This window comes from Anastrepha obliqua, chromosome 1 (assembly GCF_027943255.1).
Source record: "Anastrepha obliqua isolate idAnaObli1 chromosome 1, idAnaObli1_1.0, whole genome shotgun sequence".
Classification (NCBI taxonomy): domain Eukaryota; kingdom Metazoa; phylum Arthropoda; class Insecta; order Diptera; family Tephritidae; genus Anastrepha; species Anastrepha obliqua.
In genome coordinates this window covers 74,725,394-74,743,764 of record NC_072892.1, presented here as the reverse complement: position 1 = coordinate 74,743,764, position 18,371 = coordinate 74,725,394, and the positions used below count along the sequence as shown (strand labels likewise).

Sequence of the window (18,371 nt, the reverse complement as noted above, 5' to 3'; positions counted from 1 at the left end):
ACAACTTTCAACATCAATATCTCGACATTCTCAACAATTGAGCATTCATGAATCGACTGTTTAGATAATTTTACCTGTAGACGTGTTTATGGTGGACATTTATATGAGCCGTATTTTGAATAAAAATAGTGAAATCTGAAAGAATCTAGATTTTTACGTATTTTATTTTAAAAAACATTTGGGCGCGTCTTTTGAAATAGCCTTTATTAACTCCATTTCTCCACTAGCAGGAATTTAGTTCACTTACTTTTGGAAATGAATTTATTTTCTAATTTAAACTTTCGCTTTTTACAGTGGATGCGCATACGCCCGCTAGTCTATTGAAACTGTGGTATAGAGAATTGTATGATCCTCTCATACCGGACCAGTTATATGAGGAATGTGTTAATACGGAGGATCCGGCCAAGGCCAAAGAAATTGTTGATAAGCTGCCTGAACTTAATAAGTTGGTAAGTGTGATGATAAGAAAATATATTATACTAGCAAACCCGGCCCCCTTCGCTGGGCACACTAAAATAGAATAGATATGGTTTAGAACAGAAAATATATGGTTTTCATATTATTTATTTCTTTATTCTTTATTCAAGCGCTTTGGCATAAACAAAATTTTTTGCTTTTCTATTTGTTTTTGAGTAAATATAAAATATAAATTGAAAATCAGGAAAAAAGAAAAATCAACGCATATGAATAAACAATCGTCTTTTTTCCTGATCATCCATGAATTTTTCGTTTCAATTTATATGTTTTATTAAGCATTGGAGCTTTTTTAACCATTATCCATTTATATTTTTCAAAAAAAAAAAAACGAAAAAAATTGTTTTTTCCACGAACACATAATTTCATTCGGATTTCACATTAAATTCTCAAATTTCGTAAGAAATTATTCACTGTTCCAAAATCCACTCCAAAAAAATTCACAAACAATTTTTACATGTTGCACTTACGTTTTTTCCTTATGGCATCCAAATCAGAAAGAAATATTGACACATTGTAACTCACACTGTGAATTTGACAGTTCAGTTCCGCCCCAAGCGTTAAAAAAGTAAGCGACATTATGGCTGGCTCAAAAGAACGCTGTACCCGTTGCCACTGCTCCGAATTACAACCAAACTTTACGAAACCCATTTTCAATACTTACTTAACAATGTGCATAAGTTTGGTTTAATTCGGTGCAAAGACACGGCGGGTCCACGTTTTGGCATATATTTCGAGACCCTAGTCATCAATAGGTATGAAAATTACCCTGTATTAAAGCACTTATCAACGGCTTTCATTTGATACCCATATTGTACACACACAACCAAAGGTTACCCGGGTCCACGTTTTGACCTATATCTCGAGACCCCAGTCACGTAGCGGCATGAAAAATACTCTGTACTAAAGCATGCACCAACAGCTTCAATTTGATATCCATATTGTACAAACACATTCTAGGGTCCACGTTTTGGTCTCTATCTCGAGACCCTAGTCACGGAGAGGCATGAAAAATACTCTGAACTAAAGCATTTACCAACAGCTACCATTTGATACCCATATTGTACATACACATCCGAAGGTTACCCGGGTCCACGTTTTGACCTATATCTCGAGACCCTATCTACCAATAGGTATTCAAACTATACGGAAATCATCTTCAATACCTACTTTACAATGTGTGTAAGTTTGGTTTAATTCGGTTCAAAGACACGGCGGGTCCACGTTTTGGCATATATTTCGAGACCCTAGTCATCAATAGGTATGAAAATTACCCCGTATTAAAGCACTTATCAACAGCTTTCATTTGATATCCATATTGTACAAACACATTCTAGGGTCCACGTTTTGGTCTCTATCTCGAGACCCTAGTCACGGAGCGGATGGAAATACTCTGAACTAAAGCATTCACCAACAGCTTCCATTTGATACCCATATTGTACATACACATCCGAAGGTTACCCGGGTCCACGTTTTGACCTATATCTCGAGCCCTATCCACCAATAGGTATCCAAACTATACGGAAACCATCTTCAATACCTTCTTAGCAATGTGTGTAAGTTTGGTTTAATTCGGTGCAGACACGGCCGGTTAGCGAACACACACAAAAAGTTGACTTTATTTTATATATAAGATTTTTTTCAGTTTGTGTCCGAAAAATCCAAATATCTTACGGAACCCTATTTTTTTCCAAAATAAAATGTAATCCATGTTACTCTTGGATAATGCAGTTTTCGAATGGTGAAAGAATTTTTAAAATCGGTCAAGTAGTTTTTGAGCCTATTCGTTACAAACAAACAAAGTTTTCCTCTTTATAATATTAGTATAGATTTACTTAAAGCAAAAGTTATTTTTCGTTTTGGTTATATTGGATTAGGTTAATTTTAATTAATCTGCTCAAACACTTATTTCTCATTTATTACTTGAACATGAGTTACTATAATTTTTCCATTTAATTCCAGGTTTTAACCTACCTGGTGCACTTCTTACAACAATTCTCTCATGCCGATGTGGTGAGCTGCACCAAAATGGACTCATCCAATCTGGCAATGGTTTTTGCCCCGAATTGCTTGCGCTGCACCTCGGATGATCCGAAAGTGATATTGGAAAATGCGCGCAAAGAGATGGCATTTATGCGCACACTCATACAAAACATGGATACAACGCATGTGGCGAATCTCACTTGAGAGCGCTATGAGGACTGAATTTAGATTAACAAGAAAATAATAAAAAAAAAGAAAAAACAAATAAGTGATCGATTGTAAAGCAGGGGAAAGAGTAGTAGTAGCGTAAAAAAGAGAAAAACCAAAATAAAGCAAATGTTAAGAGTATTGCGATTTTTGTATTTTTGTTTCTGTTTTTGTTAATAACAACGCGTTATAATGTATGTATTTAAAAATGTAATATGAAATACTCATTTGGCAAGCAACACCGCAGATTTTCAAAAAAAAAAAGCCAAAAAACAGCTAATCAAATAGTTAAATAGTTATATGTGTATACAGTACATTAGCATTATAAAATATTTAGTATTACATACTCATAGCATACTTAAATTTATAAATAGTAACTAGTAAAGCGTTGTATTTACAATTGGGTCACACGCACAATACTCGTGCATAAATGTACATATATATATGTATATACAAATGTGTGTTTTCGCATGCATAGATACATAATTAAACACGACCACTTATATATATATAATTGGCGCGTACACCCTTTTTGGGTGTTTGGCCGAGCTCCTCCTCCTATTTGTGGCATGCGTTTTCATATTTTTCCACAAATGGAGAGACCTGTGGTTTTATGTCGCCTCCGAACGGCAGATATTTTTTATGAGGAGCTTTTTCATGGCAGAAATACACTCGGAGGTTTGCCATTGCCTGCCGAGGGTGACCGCTATTAGAGAAAACTTTTTCTTAATTTTGGTGTTTCACCGAGATTCGAACCTACGTTCCTCTCTGAATTCCGAATAGTAGTCACGCACCAACCCATTCCACAAATGGAGAGACCTGTAGTTTTATGCCGCCTCCGAACAGTATATGGTTTTTTATGAGGAGCTCTTTCATGGCAAAAATACACTCGGAGGTTTGCCATTGTCTTCCGAGGAGCGATCGCTATTGGAAAAACTTTTTCTCTCCTTTAGTGTTTCATGCCCGGGCACTACCGAATGGTAACCAAACCATTCGGCTAGACGATATAAATATTGAATGTATTTAATGATGAAAATAGTAATTTTAGCGCTGGTAACTTTAAATAACCCAAGAGAAATTTAATATTTAATAAATCTAACGAAAATGATACTAATTACTATCACGACTAAATGCTTTATTCTGCTTTCTCTACTATAAACTATAAAACCAAATAATATTCCTTATTCATACGCAACTGTATGATAAGATTATGTGAGCAATTAGCAAGTAAATGAAAACATTACAGAATAATGAAAAGCTACATAGCATTTATGGGCATAAATTGACAGCTTTGAATTTTCGGCATGAATGTTAAGCAATGAGATAAGATTTTCTTCAGTCAAAAACTATTTCAGGCACCATCATTACTCCTGAAACTAAATGCAAACGTTATTGAATTTATTTTCGAATTTTAATATGTAAAAATGCCCAACCAAACATATTTGTATTTAGTGACTAATTTTAATATTTCTACTCAGTATACTTTAGTTATACGCTTAGTATTTATAACTAATATTATTAAAAAAAAAAACAGAAATTATAAACCTACTAAAAGCAAACTATGACACTCAATAAGCAGCACTAAATTAAAAAAAAAAATTTTACTCATGTTGAAATCTGATATGTAAAAGTAACTGGGAAAAAAATCGAAACCAACAATTAGATAAAAAAAACAGCAATATATTTAATGAACTCAAAAACAAATAAACCATAACAATAAGAAGAAAAAAGGAAAATGCGCACACACGTTTATAATTAAAGTCTAAAGAATTTTGCAAAATGCGGTAGTTTATATTAATCACCGTTAATAGGATGATTGATATCAAAACAAAAGCACATATCGCCGCTGAAAATATGGCTACGATAATGGCTTAATACCGTCAGGAAAAATTTCGATAAAATATCAAAAAAACCTATTGCTTAACACACTGATTGTTATAATTATAAAATAGAATATAAATTAATTAAAAGAAAAGAATATAATTTTATTGTTTTCAAAAATATATTTTGAGCTTAGGACCAAATAACGTATTAAGACAATAAGCTGCAATAGGTCTTTTCCACTAACACAATTGGAATTGTAACGGAAAAATTGGCGCCAAAAGCATATGATGAATTTAGAACTGGTAATATTCGTGTGTGTTGGAATTTGTGAACCGTGCAAATTATTGTCTTTATAATTCCTTTGCTATTACCCAGGTCTCAAGTAAAGGTAAAACTCCCGGTGTGCTAATGTTTTTTCTTGAAACCTGAGGATTATGTTCATGAAAACGGGCACGAACAATTCTCGAACCGTTGCTAATAAAAAGGAAAAAAAGAGGAAGAGGTTTTCACTTCGACCTAAATCTCTTTTGTGCACTCTGCTCCAAACAATATCGCATTAATTACCAGCTCTATTAATAAACTCAATATGGGGCTGGATTGAGTTGAGCGTATATCCGAAGCCTGTGTAGATAGCTGCTGTGAAAATCCCAGTCAGCACTCTCAGTTTCTCCTGAGAGATGCCTACTTGTTACTTGCTGTTGTTTTTTTTATTACAGTTTTGTTCAACTTGTTCGTACAACTACCTGCTCGACAAGGCAAGCTCAGCATTCTCTAAATTTATGGGGCGCCTCCACTCCTTGCCCCGGCAAAGCCAACGTTATTCTTCAATTCGGCCCGGTATTGAGGAGATGCTGTTATAATACAGGGTGGGCCATATAGCGTTTGCTTTTTGAACCACCTATTTTATTGAGAATGGTAACACAAATGACATGTCAAATGTGCTCATAATTTACTTAAAGGGACGCTATACGCTTGAACAAAATTGGGAAATATTGAAAATCTATTTCCAAAGTGGTGAGTCTTCTTCTTCTTTTCTGATTTTCACATCGCTGGCTACGTCAATAAGCAAAATTGTCGGATTTGGGGCTCAGAAAATCCACACGTTACTGTAGAGAAGCAAATGCATCCACAACGAGTCACTGTTTGGTGCGGTTTTTGGTCTGGCGGCATCATCGGGCCATTTTTTTTTCGAAAATGAGCGAGGAGCCGCGGTTACAGTCAATGGCGAGCGTTACCGTGACATGCTCAACGAGTTATTTCCAAAAATTGAAGAGGATGACATGGACGACATTTGGTTTCAACAGGATGGGGCAACTTGTCACACTGCCAAAGTTACACTCGAACTTTTGGCTATCGTTTTTGAAAACCGAATAATCAGCCGAAATTCCGATATCAATTTGCCGCCTCGGAGCTGTGATTTAAGCCCGTTGGACTATTGTTTGTGGGGAGCCGTTAAGGACAAATGCTATGGATGGTTGCAGAGACGATTGATGCTTTAAAACACGAAATGAAGTTGCCATTCATGAAATTGGAATAATAAGTGAATACGTAAAATTTATTACACAAATTTTTTTTCGATTACATTAAAAAAGAATAAATTAAAAAAAAAAAATTAAAAAAAAAAAAATTAAAAAAAAAAAATTAAAAAAAAAAAATTAAAAAAAAAAAATTAAAAAAAAAATTTAAAAACAAAAACATTGGCGCCGAGAATTGATGTCAAGTCATGCATTTGGAAGGGATAAAGGCGCGTTTGCTTCTGCGACTGCGTTGTGATCCAAGGTTTTGTGATGTCTATGTACATATGCGTGCGCGCGATGCAAATAAGTTTTAATAAATTCCGAAAGTAATACATGGCGTTTTTATTACGTAATTACATAAATGAACGTACATACTACATATGTAAATACATAAATGATGGCATATGACAATATAAATAATATGCAATATGTGCATGTCAATGGAGGCATATGCATTCACAAATAAAATAATGGTTTAAGATAAATCAACACTTATTTTATATTGCATGTCCATTTATAGTTTATGTATTCGACGGCAAATTACATATTTATGCATGTACATTTATATATGAAAAACCATAATGCACAAGGGCAACAACTGCATCCTCCTTTCATAAGTACATATGCATGAATGCCCAAATAACCTTGACTATATGTATGTATGTACTGTGAGCGTCAAAATAAAGTGTAAAAAGCATTTTGTTATAATATGGATTTTATTTCAGCCTTTTATAACAAAACAATATATTTTAATTTCATGTTTTTTAAATTAGTATTTGATTCTTTTTCTAATTACCAGAAAACAACAAAAAACTAAATTACAACAACAAAAGTTGTAAGACAAAAACAAAATTTAGTGCATATTTTACGCGTCAAAATAAAGTGTACAGCGTACATCAGTAGCATTTTAGCGATGTTGTACGGTAAAAAATACTATTATATTTGGTTGTTTACTTCCTTTTTCGATGCATTGAAACTTTTTTCATATTGTATTTTAATTGGTTGCAATCGGCAGAGTGAAAAGTTTTTGTCTACAGTAAATTAAATTCTATTATTTATTTTTTTTTAATAATGGGTAAACAAACTTCGACTGATGTTAAAGAACTGGTACTAAAGCTTCGCAATGAAGGTAAAACCTTTCGTACCATTGGCTCTATTGTCAACAAAAAAAAAATAGTTGACAAATACAAAAAGTTCGGCAAAGTAGAAAATCGCCCAGGTGCTGGCTGTCCAAAAATTTTAAATGAGACTGAAGTAAAGTCTATAGTGCGTGATGTGAAGAAAAATCCCTTTAAAAGTGCGGTCAAAATATCACAAGAAGTTTCAACTGCATCAAATACTAGCGTAAGTTCCAGTACAATACGTCGAGCGTTGCACGCAAATGGGTTTTCTCCAACGAAAAAAACCGCTAATATCGACAGTCTTGATTATGCAAAAAAAAAATACGAAAATCGGGTTGTTTGTTTCTGAAATAATGTCCTGTTTAGCGATGAAAGTAAGTTCGAGGTTTTTGGGCAGAAAAAACCGGTTAAAGTCTGGAGAACCGGTCGACAACCGCAGCTGCTGTGGGTCAGCATACAGCAAGTTGCAGAAAATTACATAAGTAGCTTATAAAAAAGTTCTGTGTCGGACATTTGAATGCTAGAAGTAAATTTCGAAACAATTATTTTATGTTCTCTGATAGCAGGTAAATAGTTAATTAGTATATTACTTTACGTATGTAGTTCTTGAATTGATAAAAAGTGCACAAAACATATGCATATATCTGCAAAGTTAGAAACTTACACTGAAATCAGAGTATTTGAAGGTGCCTGTACACATTTCAAGGTTACTGTACATACAATGCTGTGCCATGAATGTGCGCTGTGCCATCAGGTCATATTAAAAAGCTACCTTAACATTCTTTGCTTCTAATCACCAACAAATTCTTATTGACTGCCGCTAAATTTACATAATTCAGCCCCTTACTGTTACCTTTTGCTGAAAAATGTGCCTGCGGTGATTAGTCTTCGCGAGACGATTATCCCTCGAAATTCCATATGTTCCTGTCATTGAGACTTCTCTATACATTAACGTTCTCTGTATGTAATTATGTAATAAAAACGCCATGAATTACTTTCAGAATTTATTAAAACTTATTCGCGTTGCGCGCATGCATATTTACGTAGACATCACAAATCCTTGGTTCACAATGCAGGCGCAGAAATAAACGCACTGCGTATTTATCCTCCCCACGTGACTCGCCATCAATTCTCAACGCAAATTTTTTTTTTTTTCGTTTTTAAATTTTTTTTTAATGTAATTGTAAAAAAATTTGTAATAAATTTTATGTATCCGCTTATCATTTCAAAAGTAACAAAATGGTAAAAAAATAAGCAGTCGAAGAAATAAACGCACCGCCTATTTTTCCTCGCCACATGTTAGACTCGATTTCAATTCGCGGCGCAAACTTTTTTTTATAAATTTTTTTTTTTTAATTCTTTTTTTTTTAATGTAATTGAAAAAAAAATTATGTAATAAATTTTACGTATTCGCTTATTATTTCAAAAATACGAAAATTGTAAAAATTTAATTGGTTTAATGTCGAGGTGAGAAATGTGTTGTGTGTTGAGGTGAAAGATGTGTGGTGTTTCTAATTTTTGTGTGGGCAAAAGTCAGTGAGGTGTCTATAAACTCGGTGTGCTGAATTTCCTTACTACAAATCTTTCAAATCTCAATCGTACTAAAAAAAGCTCACAGTAACATTTGCACCTTCTCATTGCATTAACATTCTCTGGTTGAACGAATGTGGCACTTCTCTGTTCTCCCGTTATTTTATGCTTATTTATGAAAAATTTTGTTTAAGTGATTTACAAATTTGCGCTTTACATAAAAAAATTTTCGTAATTTGTTGATTATTGCAAAACTTAAAATGAAATTATTACCACAATTCGAGAAAAAATCGGATGCCATTAAAATGGATGTGCCCACTCTGTTCTCGTTTCTCAGGTGATATTGAATGTCCTCACATCAAAGTCAGCATGCGAGTATGAACAGGATCAACTTAACTTCTTTAAAAAAATTAATAAGAAAAATAATTAAACTTTTGATGCAAATTATATGGTCGGCAACAGTATTTCCATTTTGACGCTTTGCCCTCTTATTATTCCTTAAAATCGTTTGTCTGATGGTAAATGTTCAGTTAAGTATTAAGAACGAATTATTTTGTAATCACTACTTTTTTTACTTACATACTATGTAGGTCGTACATAAATTCCGATCAGTCACTTGCACAAATTCTTTTAAACCTTTCCACATATAGGTTTTTAGAACAGCGTTTCTGTAACCGCGGCAACCTTACATACATACACTCCAATTATTAAGGTATGTTGGGATATTTGTAATTAATTTATTAAAAAGTTTTAGCTTTGGTATAATAAGAGGCTTACAATAGATTTATATAAAAAAACGTTATTTATAATAAATTTTAAACCATTATACTCCCATCATGTGTGTTTTTTGCTCTGTCCCACAAACACAAAGTAAAAATGTTTCCAGTTGTTTTTACACATTATCGCGACCAGCTTTACTAGATTCTAATACAATAATTTAAAACTATTTTGGGGTCTGTATCAGATACTTCTCAATGGTTTGGCAAGTTGCTCTCTTTCTTGCCTTCTGCAGGTAAGTTTTAGAAAATTGTTTATTTAATACCCCTTATTATTTCGATGTTATGATTTTTATAAATTACTTTTTAACGTTGTTCTCTTTTTAATAATTCTGAATGAACGAAATTTCTTATACGAGGTGTGTTCAAGAAGTATCACGAATTTTTAATTTTCGCAGGTTACGTACAGGGTTGGCCATATTAAACTGACCCATGTGATTATTAAAAAAATATGGAAAAAGAAACATTTTTTTGTGTTTCATTGTGAAAAACATTTAATTTAGTTCAAGGAGATTCGTTTACATCACTTTTTGAATATGATATCGCGCAAGTGGTCGCCCTTAGCTCGTATAGCGTAATGTGCCCGTTTTTCGGCGTTTTCCATAGTTTTGGCCAGCGTCTCGGCCGATATGGCGGCTATTTCCCGTCGGATATTGGCCTTAAATGCGCCTAGTGTCTTTGGCTTGTTGACGTAAACCTTAGATTTAAAATTACAGTAAAAAGTTATAGGGTTACTCAATGGGTCAGTTTAATATGGCCAACCCTGTATATTCGAATTTCGATTTTTTTGTGGCGATATGTTGGTACTCATGTCTCTCACTCATGCCGACGAGTTCGGCCATTTTGAATGTTCAGTTAATTCTTGACATCTGCTTTGCTTGCACGTGTTTCGGCTCGTCTTCGATTTTTACCTATCCAAAAAGATGGATGAAAGAACCTGTATAAAATTTTGTGTGAAAAACAAAATTAACTGCGCGGATGCATTCCGAAAGGACAAAAGCAACGTTTATCGGTGGTACACAATGTTCTCAGAAGGCCGAGAAGTTGTGAACGACGAAAAGCGGGCCGGACGCCCGAGCACTTCAACAACAGACGAAAAAATTGATGAAGTGAAGAAAGTGGTATTGGGAAATTGTCGAATCACCGTTAGAGAAGTTGCTGAGGACCTAGACATATCGATTGGCTCGTGTCATTCGATTTTTTTCAATGATTTGGGCATGAGACGGTCGCCGTAAAATTCGCACCAAAACTGCTCAATTTCCACCAAAAGCAGCATCGCATGAACATTGCTAATGAGATGTTGGACTCTGTCCGCGACGACAAAATTTGCTCCAGAGGGTCATAACTGGTGACGAATCAATCATCTCAATGGTAGCTGCCGCACGAATCAAGACCGAAAAAAGCGCGCCAAGTTCGGTCGAATGTACAAGTTTTGCTTACCGTTTTCTTCGATTGCAGGGGCGTTGTGCATCATGAGTTCTTGCCACAGGGTAAAACGTTCATTAAGGAATATTACCTGCAAGTTATGCGCAATTTGCGAGAAGCATTCCGTCAAATCGCCCGGATTTGTGGGAGAACAAAAATTGGCTCTTGCACCACGATAACGCCCCTGCTCACGTATCGTTGCTTGTGTGCGACTTTTTGGCCAAAAACAACACACTAATGATGCCATAGCCACCGTATTCCCCAGATCTGCCCCCTTTTTCTTGTTCCCGAAACTGAAGCGGCCCATGAAAGGACAACGCTACGCTACGATTGTAGAGATAAAGACGGCATCGAAGGAGGAGCTCAACAAGATAAAAAAATGATTTTTTGAAGTGCTTCGAAGATTGGAAAAGGCGTTTCCACAAGTGCATAATATCTCATGGGGACTACTTTGAAGGGGACAAAATAGATATTAATGAATAAATAAATAATTTTTGAAAAAACACAAAATCGCGATACTTTTTGAACACACCTCATATATTTAGTGGAAGGCGTAAAAAATATACTCGTGAACCTACATGTTCAATGTTTATGGCAAAACTGTAGTATAATGTAACACGATTCGAAAAAAAGTTGTAAAGGAGGGATAGAGGGGTTTATCTCCATCTTAACGCCCCCGGGAGCTTATAGTTTTTAAGTAATTTATTGTTAAAGTTGTGTAATTTAGCGAAAAGTTGGTGTTGCCAGACACCTGAAATAAGGACAAAGCTCGCGCAGAGACGCTTACTGGAAGGTTGTGTGTAAATGTGCAATAATTTTTTGCTTTAGTTTAGAATTGAGAACCATTTTCGAAAATATAAACACATCAAATTGAATTTTGCAGTAGCGTCGACGAGAAGGGGTTTTTGCAAATTTGTAGAATTTCTGCTTAGAAATTGTTTACGCAAGGGCGGCATTCGGTCGCGCTTTAAAAAAAAAAAAAAATAACGCTCATCAGTCCAACTCCGGCTACGCCATCCACAGTACTTTTGCATAGAACAGCTTTGGTAAAATTAAAACGTCATATGCGTGTGTACAGTAAGGAGGCACAATAACCCCCATCTCCATCAACAACACTGGACTGAAATACTTCATTTTTGTTCATATTTTTATTTCTATTTGAAAACGTCCGGCAACCCTATACTGTTGTCAATTCCAATGAATTGATATTCTCGTTTAAAATTGGAATGTGATGATATTGATAAGTAAAAAAATAAGTAGAAACACGCGTGTGAGTATATATTTTAAGTGAAGTTAAAAAATATATATATTATAATGTGCCAAACTATACGCGTACTCCCTTTTTGGGTGTTTGGCCAAGCTCCTCCTCCTATTTGTGTCGTGCGTCTTGATGTTGTTCCACAAATGGAGGGACCTACAGTTTAAAGCCGACTCCGAACGGCATACATTTTTTATGAGAAGCTTTTTCATGCCAGAAATACATTCGAAGGTTTGCCATTGCTTGCCGAGGGGCGACCGCTATTAGAAATAACTTTTTCTTCATTTTGGTGTTTCACCGAAATTCGAACCTACGCTCTCTCTCTGAAATCCGAATGGTAGTCACGCACCAACTCATTCGGCTATGGCGGCCGCCATTACAATCTGTTAATATTAAAAATAAGTAACTGGTGTTGGAGTTTGCAATGAAAATATCCCTTCCCTTTGAAAGAGAACAATACTCTTTAGTAGTTTTTAGTTATAATTTTATTAACATAACATAGTTTTCTATAATTTTATTTACATACATATATTACCGTACGAGCCAGTTCTGTGGGTGTTTTGCGTTTAGTCTTCTGGGTTGAAGTTCCATTTACGGTATCAGTCTCATTTCATAGTTTTTGTGCTCTAGTAGTCGCAAGATATGCGTACTGCTGTTTCTTTTTACTGTTTCAGTGACAGTGTCTAATAATACGTTCACATATAAGGAGATTATCTACTTTTTCGTGTTTAAATCCCAATCCGTAATTAAAAAGCGAGATTACCCATATAAAATTTCTCTCGCGAAATCTGAGATTGTAAAATAATCCTATATTATTGTCATACTTTTTTACATACATACGTCAAAGTAAAAATTAAATAAAATGGACGCCGGTAAAGAAAATAGGTTTGTAGACATAATTGTAATAAAATTTTTGTTAGGTACATTCATGTAACAGGGAAAAGCTTGTGTCCATAAAACGAGTGTCCTCTTATTTCTTATTATAAAATGTAATATCGAACTTCGAATGCGTATTACTGCCATAATTTTTTGAAACCGCAGTCAACGTCGTTTACTTCATATCTTTAATAATAATTAAACAAATCCAGAACTTCAAGATATTCCACCAAAGCAATTTCTAGGAAGAAAAACCTTTCAAAACAGTATTGACAGCTGATTGTCAATTTTGGAGGTAATCTGCCATATGTGAACGGGTAGATTAATTTTCTGGATTTATTGCTAATTACTGCATATGTGAACGTACTTTATGCCGAGGCCGCGGTGAATATCGTCATTTCTTATGTACCAATTTACGTTTGTGATTGGTTTTAGCATTTTTTATTGACTTCTCTGTATAATTTGTAGGTTTGATTTACCGTAGGTCCATGTCGCTCTAATTATAATATAATCGCTATTCGCCCTGCAAAAGGTCTGCTACCGTTGTGCGTTTCAATCGTCTGCGAGAAGAATCTAGCCGAAGTAAGCTGGATGCTGCATCGTTGACATGAATTTTTAGTCGCCGTTAGGGAGCTAAGGCAAATTGCTTCGTTACTTTAGTCACACTTGGTATGCCAAGATCATGATGAAGATAAGGGGTGGTTAAATTTCAAGGGCCGATGTTGAATGTGAACCACACCTAAACGTCAACGACACCGTTGGACTTCTTTCTTTGGGGTTATTTGAAAGAAAAGGTGTACGTCGATAAGCCAGGAACAATTCAAGAGCGTAAGGATGTGATGATTCGGCACATTAACGGCATAGAACCTCAATTATGCCTAAGCGGCATCGAAAATTTGGACCATCGGATGGAGGTGTGCCGTCGAGGCCGCGGCGGCTATTTGGCCAATATTTTGCTCCACACATAATTGAGTCATACCAATATTATCATAATAAAGAGAAATGGCTATAATTTCCTAAAAAAATTGTATTTTATTCAAAATCAATACCGGCCCTTGAAACTTAACCACTCTTTATATAGTAACGTACGTTTCATATGCTCAGGATTTTGTTTTGCAAGCGTTGGATAGAGGTGATGGATTGACTAGGGCGTCCATCTAGCGTTTGTTTGAAAATAAGTAAAAATCTTGAGCGCTTACCAATGAGATAATATAGCTTATTTCATTATAAGTCAAGCTCTGCTCGTTTTTTAATTTATTGTCTATTTGCTAGCTCATGTAGTAATAACGTTAACAGCTTCTTGTGTTTATTCGTTGCGTTTTCGATAGTGTTATCGACTGCAAGCATGTTGCAGGTAATTGCTGATTTGCTGTTGGTAGGTCGTGGGTATACAGGAGATACAGCAGAGGACACGAAATGCTTCCCTGTATTCGTCTACGTTTATATTACGGCTTTTAGAGACGAATATACATTTTCATGTTTTATGCAAAAGTACCTATCATTAAGATATCACGAGAGCCCCTCGCAGTATTGTATTCAACATTACTGGTAACAAAGATATTGGCCTGTAAGAAGGGCACTTCGTTGGGTGATTTATCAAGCTTAGGTATCATGGTAACTTCGGCCAATATGTGTCATCAGCTCATTGTTCCATCGTCTACGATACTCGAAGTGGCTAATGTGCAAAGATCGTACAAGATTCTGCGCCACACTGATAAGTTCCAATCAGTTGGTTGATAACACTATGTAACAAGATTTTTGTCCATGGGTTGTAATTGTTATTTCCTAGTCAGTTAGGTCCCAAAAGTATAGAAAACATCTATTGTCCCAAGATAACTTTGCTTTTGTGACCATGGCAGCGCTTTTTTGAAAAATACGTTATCGCCTATACTTATACATATATTGTATGTACATGTTCAATAAAGCATACCAATTAAAGAATGCATTTGAAAACTATTTTACAAACATTGGTTAAACCCTAGATGCAGTACACACTATATTAGAGATTTGTTGTGGTTTATTGAGAGTTGTTTCTCATTTTATTACAGATAATTTCGTTCAAACATGGCTTCACGAGGCTGCAAGTATCCTGCAGATGCATTTTGTTATGTCTGCGGATATTTTATCAAAACAAGAGCGAAAAAGTATTCCTGGGAAACATGTTTTAAAATGTGCGAAGCTTACAATGCTTATTTCGGCATGCCTGTGGGTGATCAAGACAAATCCTGGGCACCTCATTTCGCCTGTGAAAACTGCAAAAGGACTTTGGAAGGTAAGACATTTTAAAACCATATTGCTTTGTTATGGCTAAAATAAATGTTTCTATTAACTTTTTTATTAGACGGTACTTTTCTTTTCTAATTTTTTTTTTTGCAGGATGGTACAGAGGGGAAAAGAGAGCTATGAAGTTTGCTGTGCCAAGAGTTTGGAGAGAACCCACTGACCATTCAAGCAACTGCTTTTTCTGCATGGTGGACCCTTCCAAACGTCGGACTGGCAAAAAAGCAAGTCCAATCATGTATCCTGACATCCTTCATCCATGGCTCCAGTTCCACACAGCTCTGGCCTCCCCGTTCCTACTCCTCCAGAGAAAGAGCAGGTGTCTTCCTGTAAGAGCCCTGATTCCAAGAGTGAGGAAAACAATGAAGGTGAAGGATTTAATATACTAGCTGATAACAGAAACCCATACTATCCCAACCAAAAGGACATGAATGATTTGATCAGAGATCTTGGTCTCACCAAGTCCAATGCTGAACTTTTGACGTCCAGACTGATGCAGTGGAATTTGCTGGATCCTAGTGTTAAAGTCTCATGTCAGAGGAAGCGTCACGAACTATTTTCCAACTTCTTCATCAGCGAAGATGGGCTCTGCTTCTGCCACGACGTGACCTGTCTGTTCGAGAAAATCGGAATTGGTTTAGACCCAAAAGAGTGGCGCCTCTTCATTGACAGCTCATGCAAGAGTCTCAAAGCCGTGTTGCTCCACAATGGCAACAAGTATCCGTCTCTTCCTCTGGCGCATTCAGTATCTCTCAAAGAGAACTACAACAATGTCAAGAAATTGCTGAACGCATTGAAGTATGAGCAATATGGCTAGGAAGTGATCGGAGATTTCAAAATAGTGACATTCTTAATGGGCCTGCAAGGCGGTTACACCAAGTTTCCTTGCTTTCTTTGCCTGTGGGACAGCAGGAACGACAGTGCACACTACAGTAAGCGTGAATGGCCACAACGAACTGAATTCACAGTGGGGAGGAACAACGTCAAGTGAGAGCCCTTGGTGGACCCTCAGAAGGTACTGATGCCACCACTACACATCAAATTGGGTCTTATAAAGCAATTCGTCAAAGCTCTCGACAAAAATTCTTCAGCGTTCAAGTACCTACAAGACTTGTTCCCTAAGCTCTCTGAGGCGAAAGTTACAGCCGGTATCTTCGTTGGACCACAAATAAAGAAAATCTTCGAGTGTGAGGAATTCCTCTCTCACTCGTGTTGAGAAAGCTGCTTGGATGAGTTTTGTGTCAGTGGTACAGGGGTTCCTAGGCAATCACAAAGCCGCAAACCACGTGGAGCTTGTCGAAAGTCTGGTGGGGAACTACGGCAAAATGGGCTGCAGGATGTCTCTCAAACTCCATATTCTGGATGCACATCTTGACAAATTCAAGGAGAATATGGGAGCATATTCAGAGGAGCAAGGCGAGCGCTTCCATCAGGATATAATGGACTTTGAGCGGCGATACCAAGGACAATACAATGAGAACATGATGGGAGATTACATTTGGGGATTGATAAGAGAAAGTGACTCGCAGTATAAACGCAAATGTCGAAAAACCACCCACTTCTGATTTACTTTTAAGTTTTCGGTTTTCTGAAGTTTTAATAAAATCTAGTTTTGATTTATATGTGCTGTTCTGTATGATTTTCTCTGTAGTAAAAGACTCAAACACGTTTTTCTCATAATTTTAGCATATGTTAATGAATCTCATTGTCCTGGTGACAAAAGCAAAGTTTCCGAGGAATATTAGGTGGTTTCCATACTTTTAAGACATAACAGACTAGGAAATAACAATTACATCCCAAGGACTGAGAAATTTTTTATTTTTGTTACATAGTGTAATGAGGAATTAGACTTGTCAAATCTGACAACTACCGGATTCGCTATACTCACATCTTGGAAAGAACTGTGAAAAGGGAATCAACGCACCTCACCTCTTTAACGCATGAAAAGGAATTAAAAAAACAGAACTTATGTAGTTTTAAGAATTTTCTTTAACTTATCTTTTTAACCTGAAATTATACTAGACACTTAAACACAGATTTCACGTTATAATTTTAAGATAAATGTACAAATTAATAGCACTTAAGTGTAATAGTTTTAAATATAAAATAGCGCAAATCCTTTACCAATTTTCCCGCCCCTTATTTATATATAATATATGCCTATATATATGTATATGTTTTCCTTTTTACATTATTCTTTTTCGTCATCACTTCCTTCCACATCATCAATATCATCATCCTCTTCTTCTGACAACAAGCTCCGGCTGCTATCATTATGACCATATCCATTACCATTACTACTACTATGCGGCACGGTACAACTCGAACTGCTGCTTCCGAGAGTACCACTAGCAACGCCACTTAAAGCTTGACCCAACATATGTGCGGGTGCTTCACGTTTGGTTTGATTGGAACGACGCCATTTAGCGCGGCGATTTTGAAACCAAGTCTTCACCTGACGATCGGATAGTTTGAGTTGAAGGGCCAGATGACGACGTTCTTCAGGTGATAGGTACTTTGAGCTGGCAAAACGATTCTCAAGGTTTTTTGTCTGCTGAGAAGTGAAACGAATTTGACCGCCTTTGCGTTTAGCCCCAAAGTTGGGCAGATAAAACCCGGGATAGGTAGCATTACAATAGAGTGCAGTGGCAGCGGCATTACCTGAGAAGCCTGTAAGAGAACGGCAAAAAAGAAAATACTTTATTGTATTATTGATAAGAAATCGACGATGAATTGCATTAAAGTAAGAAAACAGTAGTGCAGGTAAATTATTAGTAAATGAAATATAATACAATATAAAGTATAGTATAGGCGGACGCTGTTGCGGAATGGGTTTGTACGTGACTACTATTCCGTAAGATCAAATGATAGAACATGCGCTTTATATGGAACGAAGGGTTCACATCGTATGCAAACAATTTTTGTTTTAATGAGCGCGATTGTTGAGCGACTTCAAATTTACACTTCATACTAAAATACTATAACGCCGCATGCACAGAAGTTTTCTAAATATCTTGATTAAAGAGTAACAAATTTTTGCATTAAGCTAAATTAAATTGAAAATTAAGTGAAATAAAATATAGAGAAATAAAAATAGAAT

General features: G+C 35.9%; 2 protein-coding genes across 4 annotated transcripts in view; one reads left to right on the top strand and one right to left on the bottom strand.

Annotated features, from left to right (window-relative positions):
* Positions 1 to 4,606, top strand: part of LOC129244366 (filaggrin-2) — a 72,084-nt gene extending 67,478 nt beyond the window's left edge. For all 3 annotated transcript variants that reach the window (XM_054881999.1, XM_054881988.1, XM_054881993.1), the window contains 2 exons: positions 295 to 449; positions 2,437 to 4,606. In XM_054881999.1, the coding sequence (XP_054737974.1) occupies positions 295 to 449; positions 2,437 to 2,661 (380 nt within the window). In that variant the 3' untranslated portion in view covers positions 2,662 to 4,606. The remainder of the gene's footprint in view (positions 1 to 294; positions 450 to 2,436) is intronic.
* A 12,856-nt stretch (positions 4,607 to 17,462) lies between these two features.
* The window catches only part of LOC129235386 (homeobox protein Hox-B7-A), a 38,092-nt gene continuing 37,183 nt past the window's right edge, over positions 17,463 to 18,371 (bottom strand). The window contains exon 2 of the mRNA XM_054869203.1: positions 17,463 to 17,941. Within this exon, the coding sequence (XP_054725178.1) occupies positions 17,463 to 17,941 (479 nt within the window). The remainder of the gene's footprint in view (positions 17,942 to 18,371) is intronic.